The 19,425-nt window shown below is 47.2% G+C and overlaps 1 protein-coding gene across 29 annotated transcripts in view; it reads left to right on the top strand.

Moving 5' to 3' along the window:
• Positions 1-19,425, top strand: part of KCNMA1 (potassium calcium-activated channel subfamily M alpha 1) — a 744,082-nt gene that overhangs the window by 223,905 nt on the left and 500,752 nt on the right. For 27 of the 29 annotated variants that reach the window (XM_088020031.1, XM_028109572.2, XM_028109573.2 and 24 more), the window contains one exon: positions 167-328. The exons of the other annotated variants lie outside the window; for them this stretch is intronic. In XM_088020031.1, the coding sequence (XP_087876157.1) occupies positions 167-328 (162 nt within the window). The remainder of the gene's footprint in view (positions 1-166; positions 329-19,425) is intronic. 29 annotated transcript variants of the gene reach the window in all.

Below are 19,425 nucleotides of genomic sequence, written 5' to 3' on the forward strand. Positions count from 1 at the left end.
TTTAAAAGAAAATCAAAGCCATCATGCATCCCATCTCCCTGCCCCTTGTACCTTCAAGCCAGTTCCCCCATCAGCCAGGACCCTTCCAACTTTGATTCTTTTGGGTAGGTTGTGTTTAATGAGTTCAGTTGGTTCCTATTCTCAACCCTGTTCTCTCTGTTGCCAGGAGGCGCAGAAGATTAACAATGGCTCAAGCCAGGCGGATGGCACTCTCAAGCCAGTGGACGAAAAAGAGGAGGCAACGGCAGCCGAGGTCGGCTGGATGACCTCCGTGAAGGACTGGGCGGGGGTGATGATATCTGCCCAGACACTGACTGGCAGAGTCCTGGTGAGTCCCCAACTCCCTCCTCCTCGGGGAGGCCTGCTGTCTGGTCCATGATGCCTCTGCTTAGAGGGACGCCATGTTTCCTGGGGCTTCTCCAGGCCTCTGGCTATTGGGAAGTTGGGGGTGAACAGCGGGTCATGGAATAGAGGCCGGGTTCTCTGTGTACATGAGCCAGTGGTTTGAGGGGTATCTGCAGAGTGGGCCAGCATCTGGGGCAAAGGGTCTGTTGGGGAGGATGTAGAGCATTTCCTCTGCCAACAGCCTCGGTATACACGTGCATGCACACACAGGCATGCACACATACATGAGCATGCACACAGACGCACATGTACACAGCTTGATAATCTTGGAGAGGAGAAGGGAGTCAAAGACATGTGTGCTCAGAATTCTGCAGAGAGCCCATAAAGGATAAATGCCAGGATCCAGAGAGTTCTCTTGGCTCTCTTGGGTCTGCTCTGGGACAGGAGTTCCCCTGAGAAGGATGCTGTATTCCAAATGATTTCTTGTTACAGTTCTGGAAGCTGCCCTTCCTGGGCCTGAAGCTGGGGCTTGGTCAAGACTCATTTGGCTCAAAGAATGAATGGGAATGTCCTGACAGTTGGGTGAATCAAAGATCAGGTAGGGACATTGGAAACCTTGATGTTTCCTGGCAAAAGCTCAGTGAGGAGGTGACGAAAGGTGTAGGAGAGGTGGTGAAAGTTCCACCCATCAGAATCCTTCTTGGGGAGAACTCTATATTATGTTTGCAATGAATATCTCACAAACTGCTTGAGGGAGGGGAGAAGACACTGAATGTCATGCTCGTGTCACAAAAGTGGTGGCCAAACAGCCTTCCAGGAGGACAAGGTTCTATGAACTGAGGGAGCTTTCAGGAGCCGAGCCTTCTGGAGAGTCTGGATGTGAAGCTGTGGCTGACGTTAATTGCTGGCAACATAGAAAAGGGAGAAATTTAAAGCTGGGGCTTGGGAGAGGAGGAGAGAGGAACCAGTGAGGCCAGTTGCTGCCTGGAGCAAGGTGACCCGGGTCAGTAGGACCAGGAGAGACCTGGCGGCACGGAGCGTCTAATGAGCAAGTGAAGGTGGCTTGCTGCAGGCTGTGCCATGTTACCCCCATCCTCACCTCCCTGCAGAGTCTTCGGTAAAGGCTCCATTGCTCTTTTGTGCTTGTGTAAGAGTGGATTCTGTGTAGGAAGCTTGTGGAGGTTGAATTCCGGGTCTGGGCACTCATGTGGGAAGAAATGCAGGCAGCTCATTCTGTACCTGTGGTAGTGATGGTGGACGAGGTTCAGCAGACACTTTGGTTGCCCAAATGTGATGCCTGTCACTTCCACGTGGCCACTGTAGACAGCCTTAATTATCTTCATCAGCATCAGCCAAGAGTTACCGAGGATGACTTGGCTAGGCATTTTTTCCAGCCCTATGGAAAACAAGGAGTGATCTAATTCCATTGCACCATGGACAAAAGTTATTGAAGGAGTGTCTGGAGGAGAAACATGATGAGTACAAGCATTGTGTGGGTGTGTGTGGGGGGCGCTGAGCGTGGGGACATAGAGACCATCAAGCAAGCCTTCGTGGCAATTCATAGAGAGGAGAGCCTTTGAGCTAAAATTTCCATTTCAAGATGAACTGAGCCCATGCTTGATGACAGAGAAGATGTCAAAGATAAAAGCTTGGGAACAGGAAAGGGACCACTTAGTGGGCCAGAATCTGAGGAGAATACCTAAATAATAAACAATAAGAAAGTATTTGAGTTGAGCTTTGAACTGTGAGCTAGCATCATGAGTGTCCGCTGAGGAGAGGGGATCATCCCAGAGGGAGGGAAGGGGTGGCAGAGAAAGGGCATGGCACGGAGGGAGGCCCAGGTCGTGAACACAAAGCCACCCGAGGGGACAGAAGCCTGGGAAGGTGGGCTGGAGACAGCTTGCCAGGCCTTCAAATGCCCAGCTGAAGAAGTTGGACTGAATTTTGTAGGGAAAGGAGATTTTGAGGGAGGGGCATCACGATGGGAGGTTGTGCAGAGAGAAATACAAGCGGACAGGTGGAGGGCGGACTGGGGAGGTGGGAGCTTAAGGGGCTAGGGTCAGTGAGGACCGTGAGCTCTGGTGCTAGGGGACAGGCCGCCAGCGAAGCCGCTGCAGCAAGGCCTGAACGAGCCCCACCTGGTGCAGGCAGGTGGGCGGACGTGCTTTGGAAGCAGAACTTCCAGGCCAAGTGCACCAGTAGCCGTCTTGATATTCCTGCTCACGAAACATTCTTGAGAGCCTCTTGTGAGACAGGCTCTGTGTGAGGCCCTACACATTATGATCAGGTTGAAGGGCGAGGGCCATGTTGTATTTGTTCCATATCGCCTACTTTGCTGTTGGGCTGTAGGGGTTCAAACAAGGAAGCAAGTGAGCCAGTCTTATCAATGAATTCATGTCTGTCTTACAGTCAAGGAACCCAAGGCTTAGGAAGGGCAACACCTGGCTGAAGAATATGCAGCCTCAAGTGACACCACCAGGCTCGGACCTGCAGGCCTCTGGACTCCCCATCTAGTGCTCTTTCTATGTCATTACTTCCCAGTTGAAGATAATGCCTCTTCTTTTTCTAAGCCACTGTCAGCCGCTGCTTTGGCCGTGACATTTTGACATTACTGTCTGAGCCAATTAGGTCCTGAGGCGGTTTGGCCTGATTCTCTTAACATTTGCCCAGAGGAGCACCATCTGCCTCAGCCTCCCGTGACGCCAGCTTCTCTCTGAAGGTCTCCTTGGAGAAAATCCTGCCCATGCTGCCCTGGCTCACTCAGAGCAGAGCAGGCTCAGCTGCACAGAGAGCAGGCGTCTGGGAGTTCCGGGCAGTGCCTCCGGAATAGGCCTCTCCTTCAGGAGAAGGCAGGGCTTTGCTCTGAGGAGGGAGCAGATTACACATGGAAGTCTCAGTGTGCACGAGAAAGCAGCTCTGCCTGTTCAGAACCCAAAGCTGTGTTTGTCTTGAGCTGTCCAAATGTTTATCCTTGCAACAATGGGACTGAAGCAAGACTAGACATCCAGCTGTTCAGAGTTTCCCTATTCAATTTTTAATTTTTTCTTTTTCTTTCTTTCTTTCTTTTTTTTTTTGACACATGGCTCAGGAGCTTGGCCTCCACACCTGGGCCCCCTTCTTACCTGTCTCATTGTCATAGGTGAGAGTCTCAGAGCTGGGCATTATGGGTAAGGCCCAGGTTGGGGAGGATTCCCCAAGACAACCCCAGCACATCTGTAGACACACCTGCTGTCTGGGATCTCTCAGACGAGCCCATGGTTCATGTAGTAAGTGCTTATTTCTCACCTGCACCAGGCACACTATTCTGGGCCCTGGGCATAAAGCCACGAGCGACAGAGATGCCGGGTGTGAACTCTTTATATTGATAAGCTAGATATAAAGTTGTAGAGCTCCGTGTGAAAAAGGATAAATGATAGTCACCATTCAGCAGGGCTTTAACTTCCCACCTGGAGCTTCGGCTTCAGGTCTTGGAAGAGCCTGCCTCGTCTCCCGCTGTGGCACTCAGGCTTAGCTTCCAGGAAAGAGCAAGACTGGACAGAGTCTCTGCTTAGAGCGCATGGCTGAGGGGTTCTGCTTCAAAGCGAGGACCAGGCGGGCAATGGTTGCGGCTTCCTTTTTTTTTTTTTTTAATTGAAGATATTTATTATTTTCTGATTATAAAAGGGGGTATAGCTTATTTCAAAATTTGGGAATATACTGGAAGAATTGGTGGAAAGTCCACTTTGGGATGTGGAGCTGGCCCACGCTGCAGAATGTTCCGTGTAGCAGTGAATGCTGTGGAGATACCCCCCAGCTGTTTGGGTGTTGCTGGGGTTTTGTTCACTATACCTCATGTTATCCCTTTTATGCACAGACTCAGGAGATAGGTGGTTCTTTGTGCCAGGGATTGTTGTGGTCTTCCTAGTGGACCTTCCATGAACACTTTAAGTTGGGAAAGGGGTCATGGCCCTCTCCTCGTAGTGGCTGCTATGAGCCAAGTTCATGGCCCACAGAAAACACATAGCATCTCAGGATTTGCATTCTACACGTTCACATCCCCCTGACTTCATCTCTTTGTCTCTTGGCTCATTTTCCCTTTGTCCTGATTTTCTTACTCTCCTCCTCACACTTTACACGTATGTGGTTATATGCCCCTTTACTGTTTGGTGAGCCGCTTAAATTTTTCTAAGAATAAGGTGGTATGTATAAATAAAGCAGGCAAGAAACAGAGTAGGCTTTTGTATTATTTCATTGTACTTTACAGAATCAGAAGCCAAAGTCAGTGGTTAGTAGTTAGTCTAGTTCAGGGTTAGTGAGGTGTTCTGTAAGGGGTCAGATAGTAAAGATTTTAGGCTTTGCAGATCATAGGGGCCCTGTCACAACTACTCCACTCTGCCATTGTCATTTGACAATGTCAATGTCATTTGACAGCTGTAGAAAATACACAGGTGTGACTGTGTTCCAATAAAACTTGCCAAAAACAGGTGGTGGGCCAGATTGTTGTTCATGGCCATAGGTTGCGGACCCATGATCTATTTAGTTCCTTATTTAGTAAATAAAGAAATCAAAAGGCAGAAACTGGAAGAACTTCCTTAGGAAGGAATTTTCTAAGGTAATGTAGCACGAGAGTGGCAGTACCAGAGAACCCATTTGTAATGAGGAAAATTATAGACACACACATGACTAAAAGGAAAAGGAGACACACACATACACTCACCCCATCTCTGTTAAGCATCTTGTTTCTGAACATTCATATTAATTCCTATATTGATCTCCGAGTGGCTATCTCATCTTGGCTACGTCTCGTGGCCAAGAATGGCCACACCTCAAGGTGTAAGCTGGGTCTGCATTGCTTGGGCCGTACCCCAGTCCCTTTACACATTCAGTGCTTTGTGCGTCTCTTCAAAGACTGGTTTTGTCTGTACAATGATCAGCTCCTTGAGCAAAGATAGAACTCTTAGAACTGCTCTTTTTGGTTATTTTCCCCATATTCCCATGCCAATACATTTGAATATTGCTCTAGGAAACATCTAAATCTAATCCATGAACTGAGAAGGTATGCTACTTGCTTTACTGTCATTGGGATGATTTGTTGAAGAAGGAGAAAGAAAAACACCAATCTTTCCCTTTATCTCCCTAAATACATCGCCTGTGGCATTTTACATTCACGTTGTATACATAGGCTGGGCCATTCTATCTTTATCTCCTAGGGCCCCAAAGAAAATATGTATCAAATACGCCTTTCAAATAGAAATAATCCTATCGGTTTAATAGGGTTAAATAGACGTGTTCTGTTGTGCCATTTGCACATGAAATTGGACCAGTTGAATAAAATGGAGGTGCACATGGGCATGCGCTTAATCAAATATGTGACATTTATTGCTTTCATTTCTCCCTTAGGTGACTCATGGTGCTGCTGACATTTCTCATCAGCAGCCTCTACTTTTCTTTTCCAGGGCTGCCTGGTGGCAAATTCACTCACAGCTTACATTTCCATCTCTCTTTGCCTCTCATCCACGCCCCCTCCCCTTTTTATTACATTTTAGGCAAATCTACATAAAATTTTTATATCACCTACAAATGTCCTATGTTGTGGAAAGACCAGAGGTGTCATGGGCCTGCATTCTTAGTAAGAATGTTCTCATAGTGAAGAGATAGATCCTGCTATCTGTGCACTTGGGAGTCAGTTGAGATTTTGTTTGAGTTTTTTGTTAAATCCCCTAAGGAGGCTTCTTTTAAAGGAGAGGCATGGCAATCTCTCTCCAGGACTTAATAATGGCCCTTCATTTTATCCTGTGCAAAGAGTTTATATTTTGGATATGAATCAGTAAGTCAAGGAAAGGGTGTTTTCTTTATATCTTTAAACAGGAAATGTTTTGTCCTCGCCTGTTGAAGGGCGCACTAGATTGCCCTAGATTTGTTACCTGTGACCCAGCACCATTGGGTGGGAAAACATGAGTCAGAGAAGTCACTGAATCCAGCAGACACTCATGGTAGGTAGTGAACTGCCTGTCACTGGAGACGTTCAAAGACAGGCAGGATCACATTTGGTGCCGTTGCTGTCGGTTGCTTAGACTACATCCTCACGGCTTTAATTGGGTTCTACAGAAAACTAGATCTAGGAGATGCTCTAGGATAAAAATGGGTTTCCTGGAACTTGGACAGACTTCATTTCTCTCCCCTTTTTGAGATTTGTCAGTGCATATCAGCATATAAGCCTCGAAGAAGTCCTGCAGTAAAAAGGCAGAAAGACTCTGCTTTGCCCACAATTTCCCATTCCTGTTTCACCATTGAACCCTTTCTTCATGAAACACCTGTGGGCATCATAAAGAATGCACTTTGGGAAACATTTAAGTAGTCTGGGGATCGGTGAACTGTAACCCATGGTCCAAATCTAGCTCACTGCCTGTTTGGCTCACAAGCTCGCAAGCTGAGGATGGTTTTTAAATTTTTAATGGTGTTTTAAGAAAAAGTCAGAATATCTTGTGACATGTGGAGTTATATGAAATTCAAATTTAAGTTTTCATAAACAAAGCTTTATTGGGACACAGCCATGCTCACTCATTTACATATTGTCTGTGGCTGCTTTTGTACTGAACTGCAATGCCGAATTGAGTGGTATCCACAGAGTCCAAAATACCCACCAGCCTAAAATAGTCACTGTCTGGCCCTGTACAGAAAACATTTGCCAGCCCCCAAACTAGATCATTAAGTTCCCCCTCTGCTCCATGACTGTCAGTATTTCTAAGTAGCCAGCGGGAATTGCCCCACAGTTCCCCTTGGCACAAGTTAATGGATAAGGTGTACCATCTAGGCCCTTAGGCAGACATTTAGTCCCACAACCTCAACCAAATGATGTGGTAGAGGTGGGGAGACAAAGGCCAGAGCCAGGTGGGCCCCCAAGTTCGACAGCGGGTTCCCAGCTGGCCCAGTTTAACGGATTTCCCCTTCCCAAGGTCAGTGGAGTGTGTCTGGGAATTCTGCAGCAGGGTCGCTCCCTACATCTCCACCTGCCTGCATCCCCTGCAGTCAGCCCGCTCGGGCCCTGCCCAGTAGCCGAAGTCCAGTCCCTGCCACAGAGGACACACCTGGTTCGGGCCTGCAGGCCCTGCACCTTGGCCACACTGCCTGTCATGTGCACTGCTGGTCCGCAGGCCACGTGCTCTGCGAGCCGGCCTCCCCGGCGCCTTCTGTAAAGAGCAGCTATTAATTTTACTAGCTGGTGTGTTGGCTCCTCTGGCCTCCCCTGTGAAAATGAAGGAGAGTTTCAGAAAGGAATCCTCGGACAGCTCTGGGGAGAGGAAAACCTCCTGGCCCAGGAGCAGGCTGCTTCATCCCAGCTGTTTGTCTCTGACTCCCAGGGGACTCTGGGCTCTGGTGGCAAGTGCTTATGCCCCGTTGCCTCTCGCCTCCGGGGTTTCCAGGGGCGGGAGGGGGAGGGAGATGGGTGCCTATGTTGTCCTCCCATCTTATCTGTCTATTCATTCATCAACATCCATTCATCCATCTGTCCCATCCACGTGCCTTTATTGGTGTTCCCTGGCACACGGAATTGAATGCAACTCCCGGCGGATGCCTGATCAGTAAGGTAGCGCACAGCAGGGCTCTCCCATGCCAGGCACCCTTGCTTCTATTCTTTCTGCTGCAGCTTCTGGGTGTGGGCTGGGAGATAGGAGCCCTCCCCCTTTGCTGAGCCAGCATTCTCTGACCGGGGGCTTCTACCCTCTTGTTCTCTATCTGGCTCCTTGTGTCTTTTTCTCATTGGATTGGAACCAACAAGGAGGATAGGTAGAGCACTCAGCCTCCCCAGCATCTCCAACTCCTGCTTTTCCTCTCTCCCTGGGACATGCATTCTCAGCAAGGGAGACTGAGGGCCTCTGTGCACGGTCCCGTAGGGCACTTAGGGACCCAGCCTCTGTAGCCCTCTGCAGAGTCCCAACTTGCCCCTCTCTAGGGCTTTGACCCTGCGAGACTAGCTTCAATTTTGGTGCCTCAGTTTCCTCATCTGTCCAGTGGGCATAGTAATACTCCCTGCTTCTTAATCTTGTAAGGCTTTGATGCCTCAGTGTGTATAAGATGTTTAGAATAGTGGCTATAACCTGGTGAATGCTTACTAAGCATTAGCTATTATTACTTTGTCATTGTTGTGAGAGCCCAGTGACATGTCATGGAGGAAATGGGCAGGTGTGGAGGGAGTGGAGAATAAATCCTTTCCTGCAACAGAGATGGAGCAGCCCTCGGACCTCACCACACTCAGGTGTCTTCTAAGAGTGCCGAACCAGTTCCGGGCATGGCCATTTGAAAGGGCTCTGAGTGTCCCAGGCAGGCTCTAGTTTGGGTCCAGTCAGCTGATGATGCTTGCTCCATGCACACAATTCTGGCCCTGTCATTTCTGAAACTGGCTCATGCCAGCCTGACTCACCAGTGTCAAGTCGGCCAGGAAATTCTCACTTCATAGAGTCTCCTGGAGCTGGCTGGGGGCTGCAAGGCAGACCGGGCTCTCCCTGGGAGCCGTACATCGTAGGAGTGTGTGTCATAGGAAATGCCTTAGCAGGATGACAAATGGGTCTTGTACAAAAAGGGTCAAGTGCACTCACTGTGATCCCCATGTCCAGTCCTTCCTGGATATGGGGCGAAGCTGACAGACACAGAGCTGGTTTCAGAGAACACATCATCTCCAGTTAATGAGAAGGTATCTCCAACATTCATTTTGGCGGGCAGCAAGCACAGATCTGTTGGAAGGATGCAGGAAAGTGTGCTGTCACCAGAAGAGGACACAGATTCTGCTGTACATGCAAGGCATCTCCTCTGAGCTATTCATTCATTCTTTCAAACATTCCTGGAAGATCTACTAGGTGTCAGATGTTATTTAAGGCACTGGACACATGTTAGTTCTTCTAGCAAAATCTGCAAAGTGAAATCATTCAAAGTGTTGAAAGTGTAAATGTTATGCCTGCATTTTGCTACAAGGCTCTGGGTGGCAAGACTTTTGAAGTATACTTTGGTCATAAATCAGAGCCCATGACCTCTCCATCCGTCCTTGCACAGGCCTGGGAGCCCGACTTTTTTAGTCCTGATCACACATCCTGTGTATTACTGCTGCTGGGCCCAAGGGGCCTGAGCAAATGTGTTTCAATGACTAATGTTAGACTAACTTCTCTTTTCCCATCCGGTCAAAGCTGGCAACCCCTGGAGGCTTTGTAGGAAGCGGAATGCCTGTATTTGGAGCCTGCCCTCTTGTGCCAGGAGAGTTTTCTCACTTGGCTTTTCCCCCAGGGCCTTTGGAGGATGCTGAGGGTTTAGCAGCCCCTGTTTGCCAGAAAAATACCCTGGTGGACTGAAACTCTCCTTAGAGCCTCCATTCCAGCTGTGTGGAAATTTGTTTAGCAGGGAGACTCAAAAATAGGGATGACGCGGATGACAGAGTCACCAGCCGTTGTCGTTGCTGGGGGCACGTGCTTGCGGAGTCGCACTCGGGACCGCACACAAGCTGATGCTTCCAAGTTTAGTTTACTAGGCTATGTTTAGGACGAGGCAGACTGACTCGTGCCTGCAGGCCCCAAACATCCCAATTGGGTGCACTTAGAAGCCCCATTTTTAGGGGTCTGGGTCCAGAATGAGGCCTTTTCCAGAAAAACAACTACGTCAGGGGAATGACAGTAACAGAAATCCACCATTTGCCCTAAAAATTTTATTGCAAAAAATGTTCTCTAGCACTTGCGTAGTGAGGGAGCTAGGGCAGGACATTTGCCTGTCTGTCTTTCTTAAGGAATTAGGGCACTCCAGAACTCCATTAAATGCACACAGGCCTTTTAAGCAGCAGGCCCATGTTTTCGCTCCTCCAGTTAATTTTGGTTCATACAATTGGCCTGGCACTGATGTGGAAGATCACAACAACGCCGGGAAGCTGGGGGCCTGTCTGAATGGAAGCTTGGTTCTCAATTCCCAAGCCTACTGGGATACAGGTCTTTCCCTAGGGCTTGGGAGATTACCTGTCAACTGTATGTGCCGCCTTCCTGGGCAAGCAGACCGTTGGGCCTTCCTTGTTTGCTGGGCACAGGTGAATCCAGAAACTGAATATACAGGTCATACTGGTTTCTTGCACCTGTGGAGAATCCAGGGTCCAGCAGATTGCTCTGATGGGTCGAGAGACTCTCACCTTCCTAGGTCTGTTCCTAGCCTGCCTCAGCAAAGAGGCTGAATTTTGACCTTTTCCCCATTGCTCTTTTTAGCCGTTTTTTCTTTCCTTTTGGTGGCTCTTGGTGAAGTGACCGTCCTTAGGGAAACAGGGAGCAGCTCATTGAAAAAGAGAGAAGAAAAGACCCTGTTTCTACACCACCTTCTCTTAAATTCGAGTTTCACTTACATTAAAAATAGCTTGAAACAGAGGCCGAATTGTAAAAGGGTGGCATTTCAGAGGGCAGTCTGCTGGCTCCCTGGTTGCCACACGCACCTGCTAGGTCCGTTAGCCTCTGAACCCCGACTTGTACAGGAAGGCGTGGGGTTTGGAATCCCATTGGGAGAGATCCAGAACATTCTTCTAGGGTGTCATGCTAGAACTTTCTGGAGCTAATTATATCAGCTGGGCACTCAAGGAGCCTTCTGCCTGGGATTGTGCCTCAGGGGTGGAAAATAACTTCCTGCAAAGGAAAAGGGTTGTTTTCAGGAGCTGCCTAATCCCACAGGCACCTGCATGGGCTCCTGGGGAAGCTGCCATAAGGTTATTGTCTCCCTCTGATCCATAAGGTGGACAACTTGGTTTCTTGGACCTTAGACCTGTCCAGGAGGAAAGATCATCAGAAGAAAAGAAAAAAGTTTGCTCACCTAGGTTCATGTAGTGTATCTCTCTGGCCTTGAGGATTAGTGACAGTGTTTGAGATCAATTTGGGAGATAAAAGTAAAGGTGACAATCTCTTTCGTCTGAGGAACTGTGGTCAGCAGAAACCTAACGGGGTTCTTATCCTGGCTCTGCTGTAACCTTCCTGGTGACCTTGGACAAGTCAATTCACTTTCAATGTCGTCTCTATGAATGAAACAAGAGGGTGGCAATAGTTTGTTCCCTGACGGTGTTTTCTCATTCCCTCTACTATCCTTCGGTCCATAAAGGCAGTGAGGGTTTACCTCTGACCTGTGTGCTTTTGGCAATGTGCTTGGTGCTGGGGGAGCCACAACACGATAAAGAGCAGCCTCTTCCTCATCTGCCGGAGCAACTGAAGAGACCAGGAGATAGGCCAGGGGCGTCCCCGTGGGGCCCTCCCCTGGCTTCGTGTTGCATTTAAAATAAAATCTAAAACTCTCCCTGTGTGAGAGGGCCTCTGCCTCACACTCACCTAAGATTCTTCCTCTCCCAGACTCCTTTCCAGGCGAATCTCAATATGCAGAAAGGGAAGCATCTAGCAGAGGGAGCAGGACCTGTGTGTGACTGTGCAGTCGGGCTGGAGGAAGGATGCCCCGGGAGGAGAGGTCACCTCCCAAAGGCCAGGTCCTCCCAGGGGAAGTGGGCTTTTTTTTTTTAAACCATTTCAATCTTGGATCCTCCTTGAGTTGTCTTTAAACAGTCGGAAACCTCCAAGGGAATCATGCTGGGACTCGGAACCACACTAACACCAACACTGACTTTAAGAGAAACCTTCTTTCCGACCGAGCAGCCTCTGTCTGGGGAGACCTTGGGTGACACACAGCTTCTGTCCTTTGCTGTGACAGAAGTGCTGTTGAAGCAAGTCACATGTTCCTGGAAGCCCATTCCTCTTCTGGGGGTAGAAGCAGTACCTGTAAACATTTCAGAGAAGGTACACTGGGGGCGCCTGGGTGGCTCAGTCGGTTAAGTGTCTGCCTTCGGCTCAGGTCATGATCCCCGGGTCCTGGGATCGAGCCCCGTGTCGGGCTCCCTGCTCAGTGGGGAGCCTGCTTCTCCCTCTGATCCTCCCCCGCTCTCATGTGCTCTCTCTCCCTCAAACAAATAAATACAGTCTTAAAAAAAAAAAGAAGAAGAAGAGGCACATTTATTTAAAATAGTGAGTGGTAGAGGCACCCAAGAGGGCTTGAGCAGTGAGGAAACATCACTGTCATAAAAATTATTTTTTTAAATCTCGGGAGCAAGGTGGCATACCCTGGAGGCTGATGGGAGCGGCCAGCCTAAGCCCAGATTCACAGCAAGGGTGAGAACGCTGTGGGTGATTGGTGGATTGGGCATTGGGGAAATTCCCCAAATGAAGCTTCATTTTGGGTGAACTTCAATGAGCTTAAACAAAACAACCACAACAAACCCTTGATTGACTCTTTCACGTGGTCCCAATTTAATGAACATGATTTAAACAAAGACTGAGTCCTTGGGAGTAAGGATTGAGCGGCTTCCTGGATGCTGCCTTATAAAACGTCACTGTTCTAGTGACCTGTGCCCGCTTTGCAAACCAGTGGGTGTATCTGATTGTTTCCCCAGAAAGTTTCAGTGCTGGGCCCAGAGGGAGTTGCTGTGCTGGGGGCTCGGGGTCATTGTCATCAGTCAAACCTTGTGGAGGCAACTAGGTGAGCCATCCTTCCAGCCGTCAAAGATACAATTCCTCTTCCCTGGGGTCTGATAGAGAGATCCAGATAGAGAGACCAGAAATAAATAAGAAACTAGTTTCTCTTTCATTTAATGCTCTTTCAGACACAGCCTCTGGTGCTAATTATTTCTGCGGTAGATTTTGTCAGACCTCGAATCCCTCTCCTTTTGCCATAGGTAGTATATTTTAGAGATGCAAAATGACATGAAAAAACAATCTGCTTTCCTGAAAGATAATTTTGTGTACATTAAACAGACACATTAAGCCATTTATAAGCGAGCTGTTTGTTCTTAGGGATCGGGAGGAAATCTAAATTTCTAAATTCAGGCTCTTCAATAATTTTCAAAAGAACCAACGGTAATAATTAAATGTCTTTGAACTTCCCTAGGCTGTCTTCTATTCCATGATTGCAAAGCATTGGAAAAGAAATAGAATTCTCTACCCCGATGAACTCCTTAAGATGGCAGAGGGGACATTGGCCCCGAGAGGTGCTTTCTAGAAGAACTGGGGGAATGGACGGTAAAAAGGCTCAAGGAAAATGCCCAAGGTCACTTTCAGAGCTTCAGACATGGAGTGAGGGCCTAAATGCTGGTGTTTTCTTCTTAGCCTGGGCTACTGAGTCTTGGGAGAAGGCAAAAGAGAGAAAGAGGTAGAACTTAGTTAAGGGGATTTGTAATGAGAATCCGTGGGATGTGTAGCATTTTGTGGCTTTGGTGTTCAAGGATTAGAAGAGATCTGGTCCAGGGACTGGTGAACATGTCATCTCCTGGGCCCACTCTGATTAACTGGTAGTGGTTCCAAGAATGCTTTGCTGAAGATTCAAGGCTCGGCAGCAGAGACTAACTGGGACTCTGCTCTCCACACTGCTGTGATTGATTAGTGATTCCTGTCATGAGCAGCAGCTTGAAGGGGGGCAGTACCAGTGTTATTTATGCCCTATGATGCCCTAGGTGTCTCTGCTCTAGGTCATTTTCCCTAAAGTTCACTTCGTGTGTGCTTAAAGTGAGGAGGCTTGTCCAAGGTCACATAGTCCCAAGCAGCATATGAACAAGAACCCACGTTTCCCGACTGTCTAGCATTTGATACCCCAGCTCCATAGGTTAGGTTCCAGAGGAGCAGAAAGTTGTCAGCTTTCTGATGAGCCTTCTTTTTCTTTTCTTTTCTTCTTCTTTTTTTTTAATGTTGTAGCCTGATTTCAGTTTTTTTCCATCTGGAGACTTGCTTTAGTGTTTGGAGAAGCAGAGGGGGTGGATTTCAGGTCCACAGTGATTCTACAGATAAACAGAAATGCAAGTACCGTTTTCCCATTCGTGAGGTCCACTCTCAAAACGTCTCTTGAGCATGGAGCACGTGCCGGTCATGGCCTTTCCCACTGCAGAGCTTTGCCCTTGGCCCACTCCCGGGTTCCACTCTCCCGATCTCTGTGGATGCCTGTCTCCCCGCCCCACTCCCCGATGCTCTATGAAACGCTTTTGGTGGGGGCTCATGCATCATCATTCCTTCTAAGGCTTCAGAAGCCTCACCTCCTATTTCTTCCTGTTTTCTTCCTTAATGTTTTATTTCTCAGGGATTCATGCTCACATCTTAATGGTTGTGCTTACAAAGATAAATACATTTTGCCTCGGACCAAGAGCAGTTTCTGCCCTGACTTGAATTTAAAAGTCTGCAAGAGTGGCTGGATGGAAGCAGGGGTAGAGTCCTTGGCTTTATACTGGGAGCCATAAAAGTTTGCTAAGATTTTATTGCCTCCATCAAGATGAAAATGGAATTCCAAGGCTTCAAATATGATAAATAATAAGGAAAACTCCGGCTTTTGTCAAAGCCAGTTCTCTTTACCAGTTTTATGAGTCTTCCTATCATGCCTGCACCATGGCGTCTCTTTCATTCTGATGCCAGACAGAACCTTCTCCGGGAATTTATGCAAAACTGGGGCCAGATAGAAGATTTTGGACAATTGGTAAAACTCGGAAGAAGGCTGATAAATCATGTTCTTGGGCCATAACTCACTTCCAAACTCCCTATCCATCCCTCAGTTTTTGCCTGTCTCCTTCCAGCCTAATGGGGATGGGCATGGAGAGCTCCATTAGCAGGGAGACCCAGACTGGGTTGGGATTCTGGGGTTGTGAGGGATAGGGCAGTGTAACAAGCAGGACTGCAGCTGCACGTACCAGGCAATCTTTCATGTTTGGGGTGGCTGGGATCCTTTGTCAGCGTTGAATGGTGTCTTCAGTAGCCAGCCACACAACTGCAAAAGGCTTCACTTCCATTTCCATGCACACTGCTCGGGGGACCTTCACGGCTCACCTTCTTTAGAAAGCAGTGCTGCAAGGAGCCCAGGTGCCGTGCTGGGTGGCCAAGAAAGCACCCTGTGAGTGCTCCCTGGAACTCGTTTCTGATTTGAGTGCTTGCTTGGTGGGAAACTGATACAGACATCTCGCATCCTGGCAGTAACAGAGTCCTTGAACTTGCCCTCCATGCTGCTGCTTCCATTGTCCTGGTGGAGGCCCTGTGACCTCCTCCTTCCTCCATTTATAGCAACGGCTGTGTCACTCCCCATTTGCTCCATCCCCTCCCGTTGGCCCCCCCCTTGCATGCCACTGCCAGATGCCCTTTTCCTCCTTGAAACCAGCTTTGCTTTGGTTCCCCCATGGCTCAGGGACCTTCAGTAGCTTTCCATATCCTTACGCAGAGGGTCAGGGCTCGCCATCCTCTGGCCCCTACTGGCTTGCCAGCCAGTCTTCCCACTCTTTTGCTCCACACACACTGTGTGTTCAAATCTTGCTCACCCTTATGGTGCAGTGAAGGGTCCTCCTTCCTGTGTAACCCAGCACTCTTGTACCCTATTCACGTACACTTGTGCGGGTGACCTGTGTGCCTATTAAAGGCACTGGCCTAGTGGTTCAGGGCACTGACTAGAGCCAGCCTGGCTAAATTTGACTTTTGCTTTGCCAGGTACTTGTGTGACCTAGGACCAGTGACAGGAGCCAGTAATAGTACCTACTTCAAAGGGATATTATGAGGACTAAAGAAGCTAATATTTATAAAGTGCTTAGAACAGTATCTGGCACAGACTAAATATTATATAAATTGTTAAATAAATACAATAAACTTCAAGTTTCTTGAGAATAGGAAACATGTATTTTAATATTATAATCACCTTTGTCTTAAACTGAGCTAAGATAATCCTGAGCCAGATTGTTGTGAGAATGAAATTTAAGAGAGAAAGAGAGAGAGGGAGAGAGAGGGAGGGAGGGAGGGATAGAATACATGTGAAAGCACTTTGTCATTTGTTCATTCAACTGATATTATTGAGTATCTGGAAGTACCAGGCTCTGTGCTCAGTAGTTGTTAATGATCAAAATGGGATGAGATATGGTCTCAATATTCAAGGGGCTCACCACAGTCTAGGGGAAAGGACAGAGATGTAAGTCTGTATCTGAACATGTTGGCTCTAAATGTATGGAAGACAAGTAGCAGACATTATTCTGATCTCACCCCCATGTTACAGATGAGAAAACCCAGGTGCAGAGATTTTCTTAGTAACTTAGACAAGACCACATATCCAGTAAGCTTAAGAATTGGGATTTATTTATTTTTTTTAAAGATTTCTTTCTTTATTTTATTTTAGAGAGAGAGAGTGTGAGGGAAGGGGCAGAGGGAGAGAATCCCAAGCAGACTCCCTGCTGAGTGCAGAGCTGGACACAGGGCTTGATCTCATGGCCCTGAGATCATGACCTGAGCTGAAACCAAGAGTCGGATGCTTAAACAACTGAGCCACCCAGGCGCCCCCAGAATTGGGATTTAAACCTAGATTCCTGTGACTCAGTGGCTCAGGCTCTTTCCACTGTACCACGGTGCTTCTTATTCAAGAACCAGTGAAGGAAGAATGCCTAAAATAAAAAACACAGTAAACAAGAGGTGTTGGAGAGGATGTGGAGAAAAAAGGAAACCTTGTGCACTGTTTGTGGGAATGTAAACTGATGTAGCCACTGTGGAAAACCGTATGGAGGTTCCTCAAAAAATTAAACATGGAATTACCATACAATCCCATAATTTCTCTACTGGGTATTTAACCAAAGCAAATGAAGACACTAATTCAAAATGATATATGCCCCCCCTTGTTTAGTGCAGCATTATTTACAATAACCAAGATACGGAAGCAACCCAAGTGTCCACTGATAGATGAATGGATAAAGAAGATGTGAGATATATATATGGAATATTACTGGGCCATAAAAAAGAATGAGATCTTGCCATTTGCAACAACATGGGTGGACCTAGAGGGTCTAATGCTAAGTGAAATAAGTCAGTCAGAGAAAGATTTCCCTCATGTGGAATTTGCTCATCCTATGATACCATATGATTTCCCTCATGTGGAATTTAAGTAACAACACAGACAAAGAAAAAAAAAAGGGACAAAAACCAGAACAAACTGGAGTTTGCTAGTGGGGAGTGAAGGGGTTAGGGATAGGTGAAATAGGTAAAGAGGATTTCGAGTACACTTATCTTGATGAGCACTGAGACACGTATGTTGAGTCATTATATTGTATACCTGAAACTAATATAACACTGTGTGTTAATTATACTTCAATAACAGCAAGAAAAAAGGATGAGTGAAGGAAGGAATGGATGTGTGAAAGAATGAACTGGAAGATCCCAAAGACATGGCTCTAGGAAGAAAAACTCAAAGCAGGGATTTGCCATAGAGGGCGTGTTCCATGTCAGGTTGGGCGGGTAGTAAATTCCTGAGGCCATAACCATTTGTCCAGTCAAGCATTGCCTATGGTGGACAGGTAGCACAGTTTCATTGCTTCCCTTTTGGGGGCCACCTCACCCCTTTTGTCACACTGTGATGCCCTTCCACCATTTCTCTCTGAGGCAAAGTTGGTTTTATTTCTGTCTCCTTTGGGTCATGCTGAGAACAAGAAGTGAATGTGATGATGGATGGAAAAAAGTACTTAACCATTTGCTTTTCAATCTGCTTTCATCATAATGGGCCCATTTGGAAGGCTTCTGTAGGTTCACGGACAATGTCCATTGGGCTTCATCAGCCACTAAGTGATCAAGGTGTCAGGAAACAGTCTGGAGTGAGGCTGGCTGGTTTCCATGGCAACCACGGTTTGCCTCAACCCTGCGCACAAACGGTTCTCTCCTTTCATGTAGGCATGTGTTTATTTATTATTGGTTTCACCTGGGAATACCCGAATGGTTACGTACGTGCTGTCTGTGCTTCCATTGCTGAGGTCACTCTCAGTTTGGACATGGGCCCACAGGTGGGCGGTTAGAGGCTCAAGATTTGTCCCATCAGGAAAACCTCTCCTTTAGGCTCCCAAGCTTCTGCGGTGTGTGTGAGCATGATGATGGAGATCCCTGGGGTGGGGAATGTTAGAGATGTGGATCTAGACCCATTCAAGTCAGCCACTACGTAGGGTCCTGCAGTGAGTGACAGGCTGCTCCGGAGGGCTCATGGTGGCGAACATACCTTTCATCAACAGATGGCTTGCTGCTCTCCCCTGGGGAGGCCCAGGAGCTGGCCGAGAGTGCATAGGCTTGAAGAAGCTCCGGACCTAGGCTGTCTGACATGGGAGCCACTAACCTCAGGTGGCCATTGAGCACTTGAAACTTGGCCAGTCCAAATTGATGTGTGCTGTAAGTATAAAATCTAGTATGAAAAGAAACATGGCAAAATATCATGAATACTTAATCATTTTTGTATTGATGACATCTTGAAATGATCACATTTTGGACAATCTATCTAGAACCTAATTTAGGTTAAATAAACTTCCTTATTAAAATTAAAGTCACTTGTTTCCTTTTATTTTTTAAAAATGTGCTCTTAGATGAGTAGTGGTGAGGATTATACAGTGTGAATGTACTGAATGCCACTCAACTGTTATTTAAAAATGGCTAGAATGATAAGTCTTACATTATCTATATTTTACCACAATTAAAAGAAAGCAAAAAGCAAAAAAAAAAAGTCTGATGGGAAAGGAACCATCTCTTCTAGGTCTCTTTCTCAGGAGTCTCGATCATTTTTCCAGAAGTCCCCAGGACACTTCCCTATTTATCTTATGGGTCAGGAGTGAGTTACAGGTGTCATCCTAAACCAAATGCAGACAAAGGAATGAGACCACCCGATTGGCTCAGACTAGCTAGGTCTACCCAGGAGTGAGGCCAGGATCTCTTGTGGTGAGTTGCCTATATACTAGAAAAAGACCAAGACTTCTGAAGAAGGAACAGACGGGAAAATGGCAGCCAACACTGCAACCTTAAAGGAAAATGTATAAGAAAATCAATGTATCTGAGCATTAGGTGAAAGCAGTTTGAAGATTTCCTTCCCCATTTGGAATATTACTGTCTTTAAATCTGTTTTTGGTTGTAAGTAAATTGGTTAAGTGTCAAAAATGTGTGCTTCCTATGAAATTTAAAATTACGTATGTGGCTTGTATTGTATTTCTTTTGACGGCGCTGCTGTGTAGTATTAGTGGATCAAGGCAGTGTCTGGGCTCTTCTCTCCCATTTACAAACTTTGTGACCTTGGACAAGCTGCTCTGCT

This window comes from Eumetopias jubatus, unplaced genomic scaffold (genome assembly GCF_037043125.1).
Source record: "Eumetopias jubatus isolate StellerSeaLion01/CBP00866 unplaced genomic scaffold, mEumJub1_p1.0 scaffold_17, whole genome shotgun sequence".
Lineage (NCBI taxonomy): Eukaryota > Metazoa > Chordata > Mammalia > Carnivora > Otariidae > Eumetopias > Eumetopias jubatus.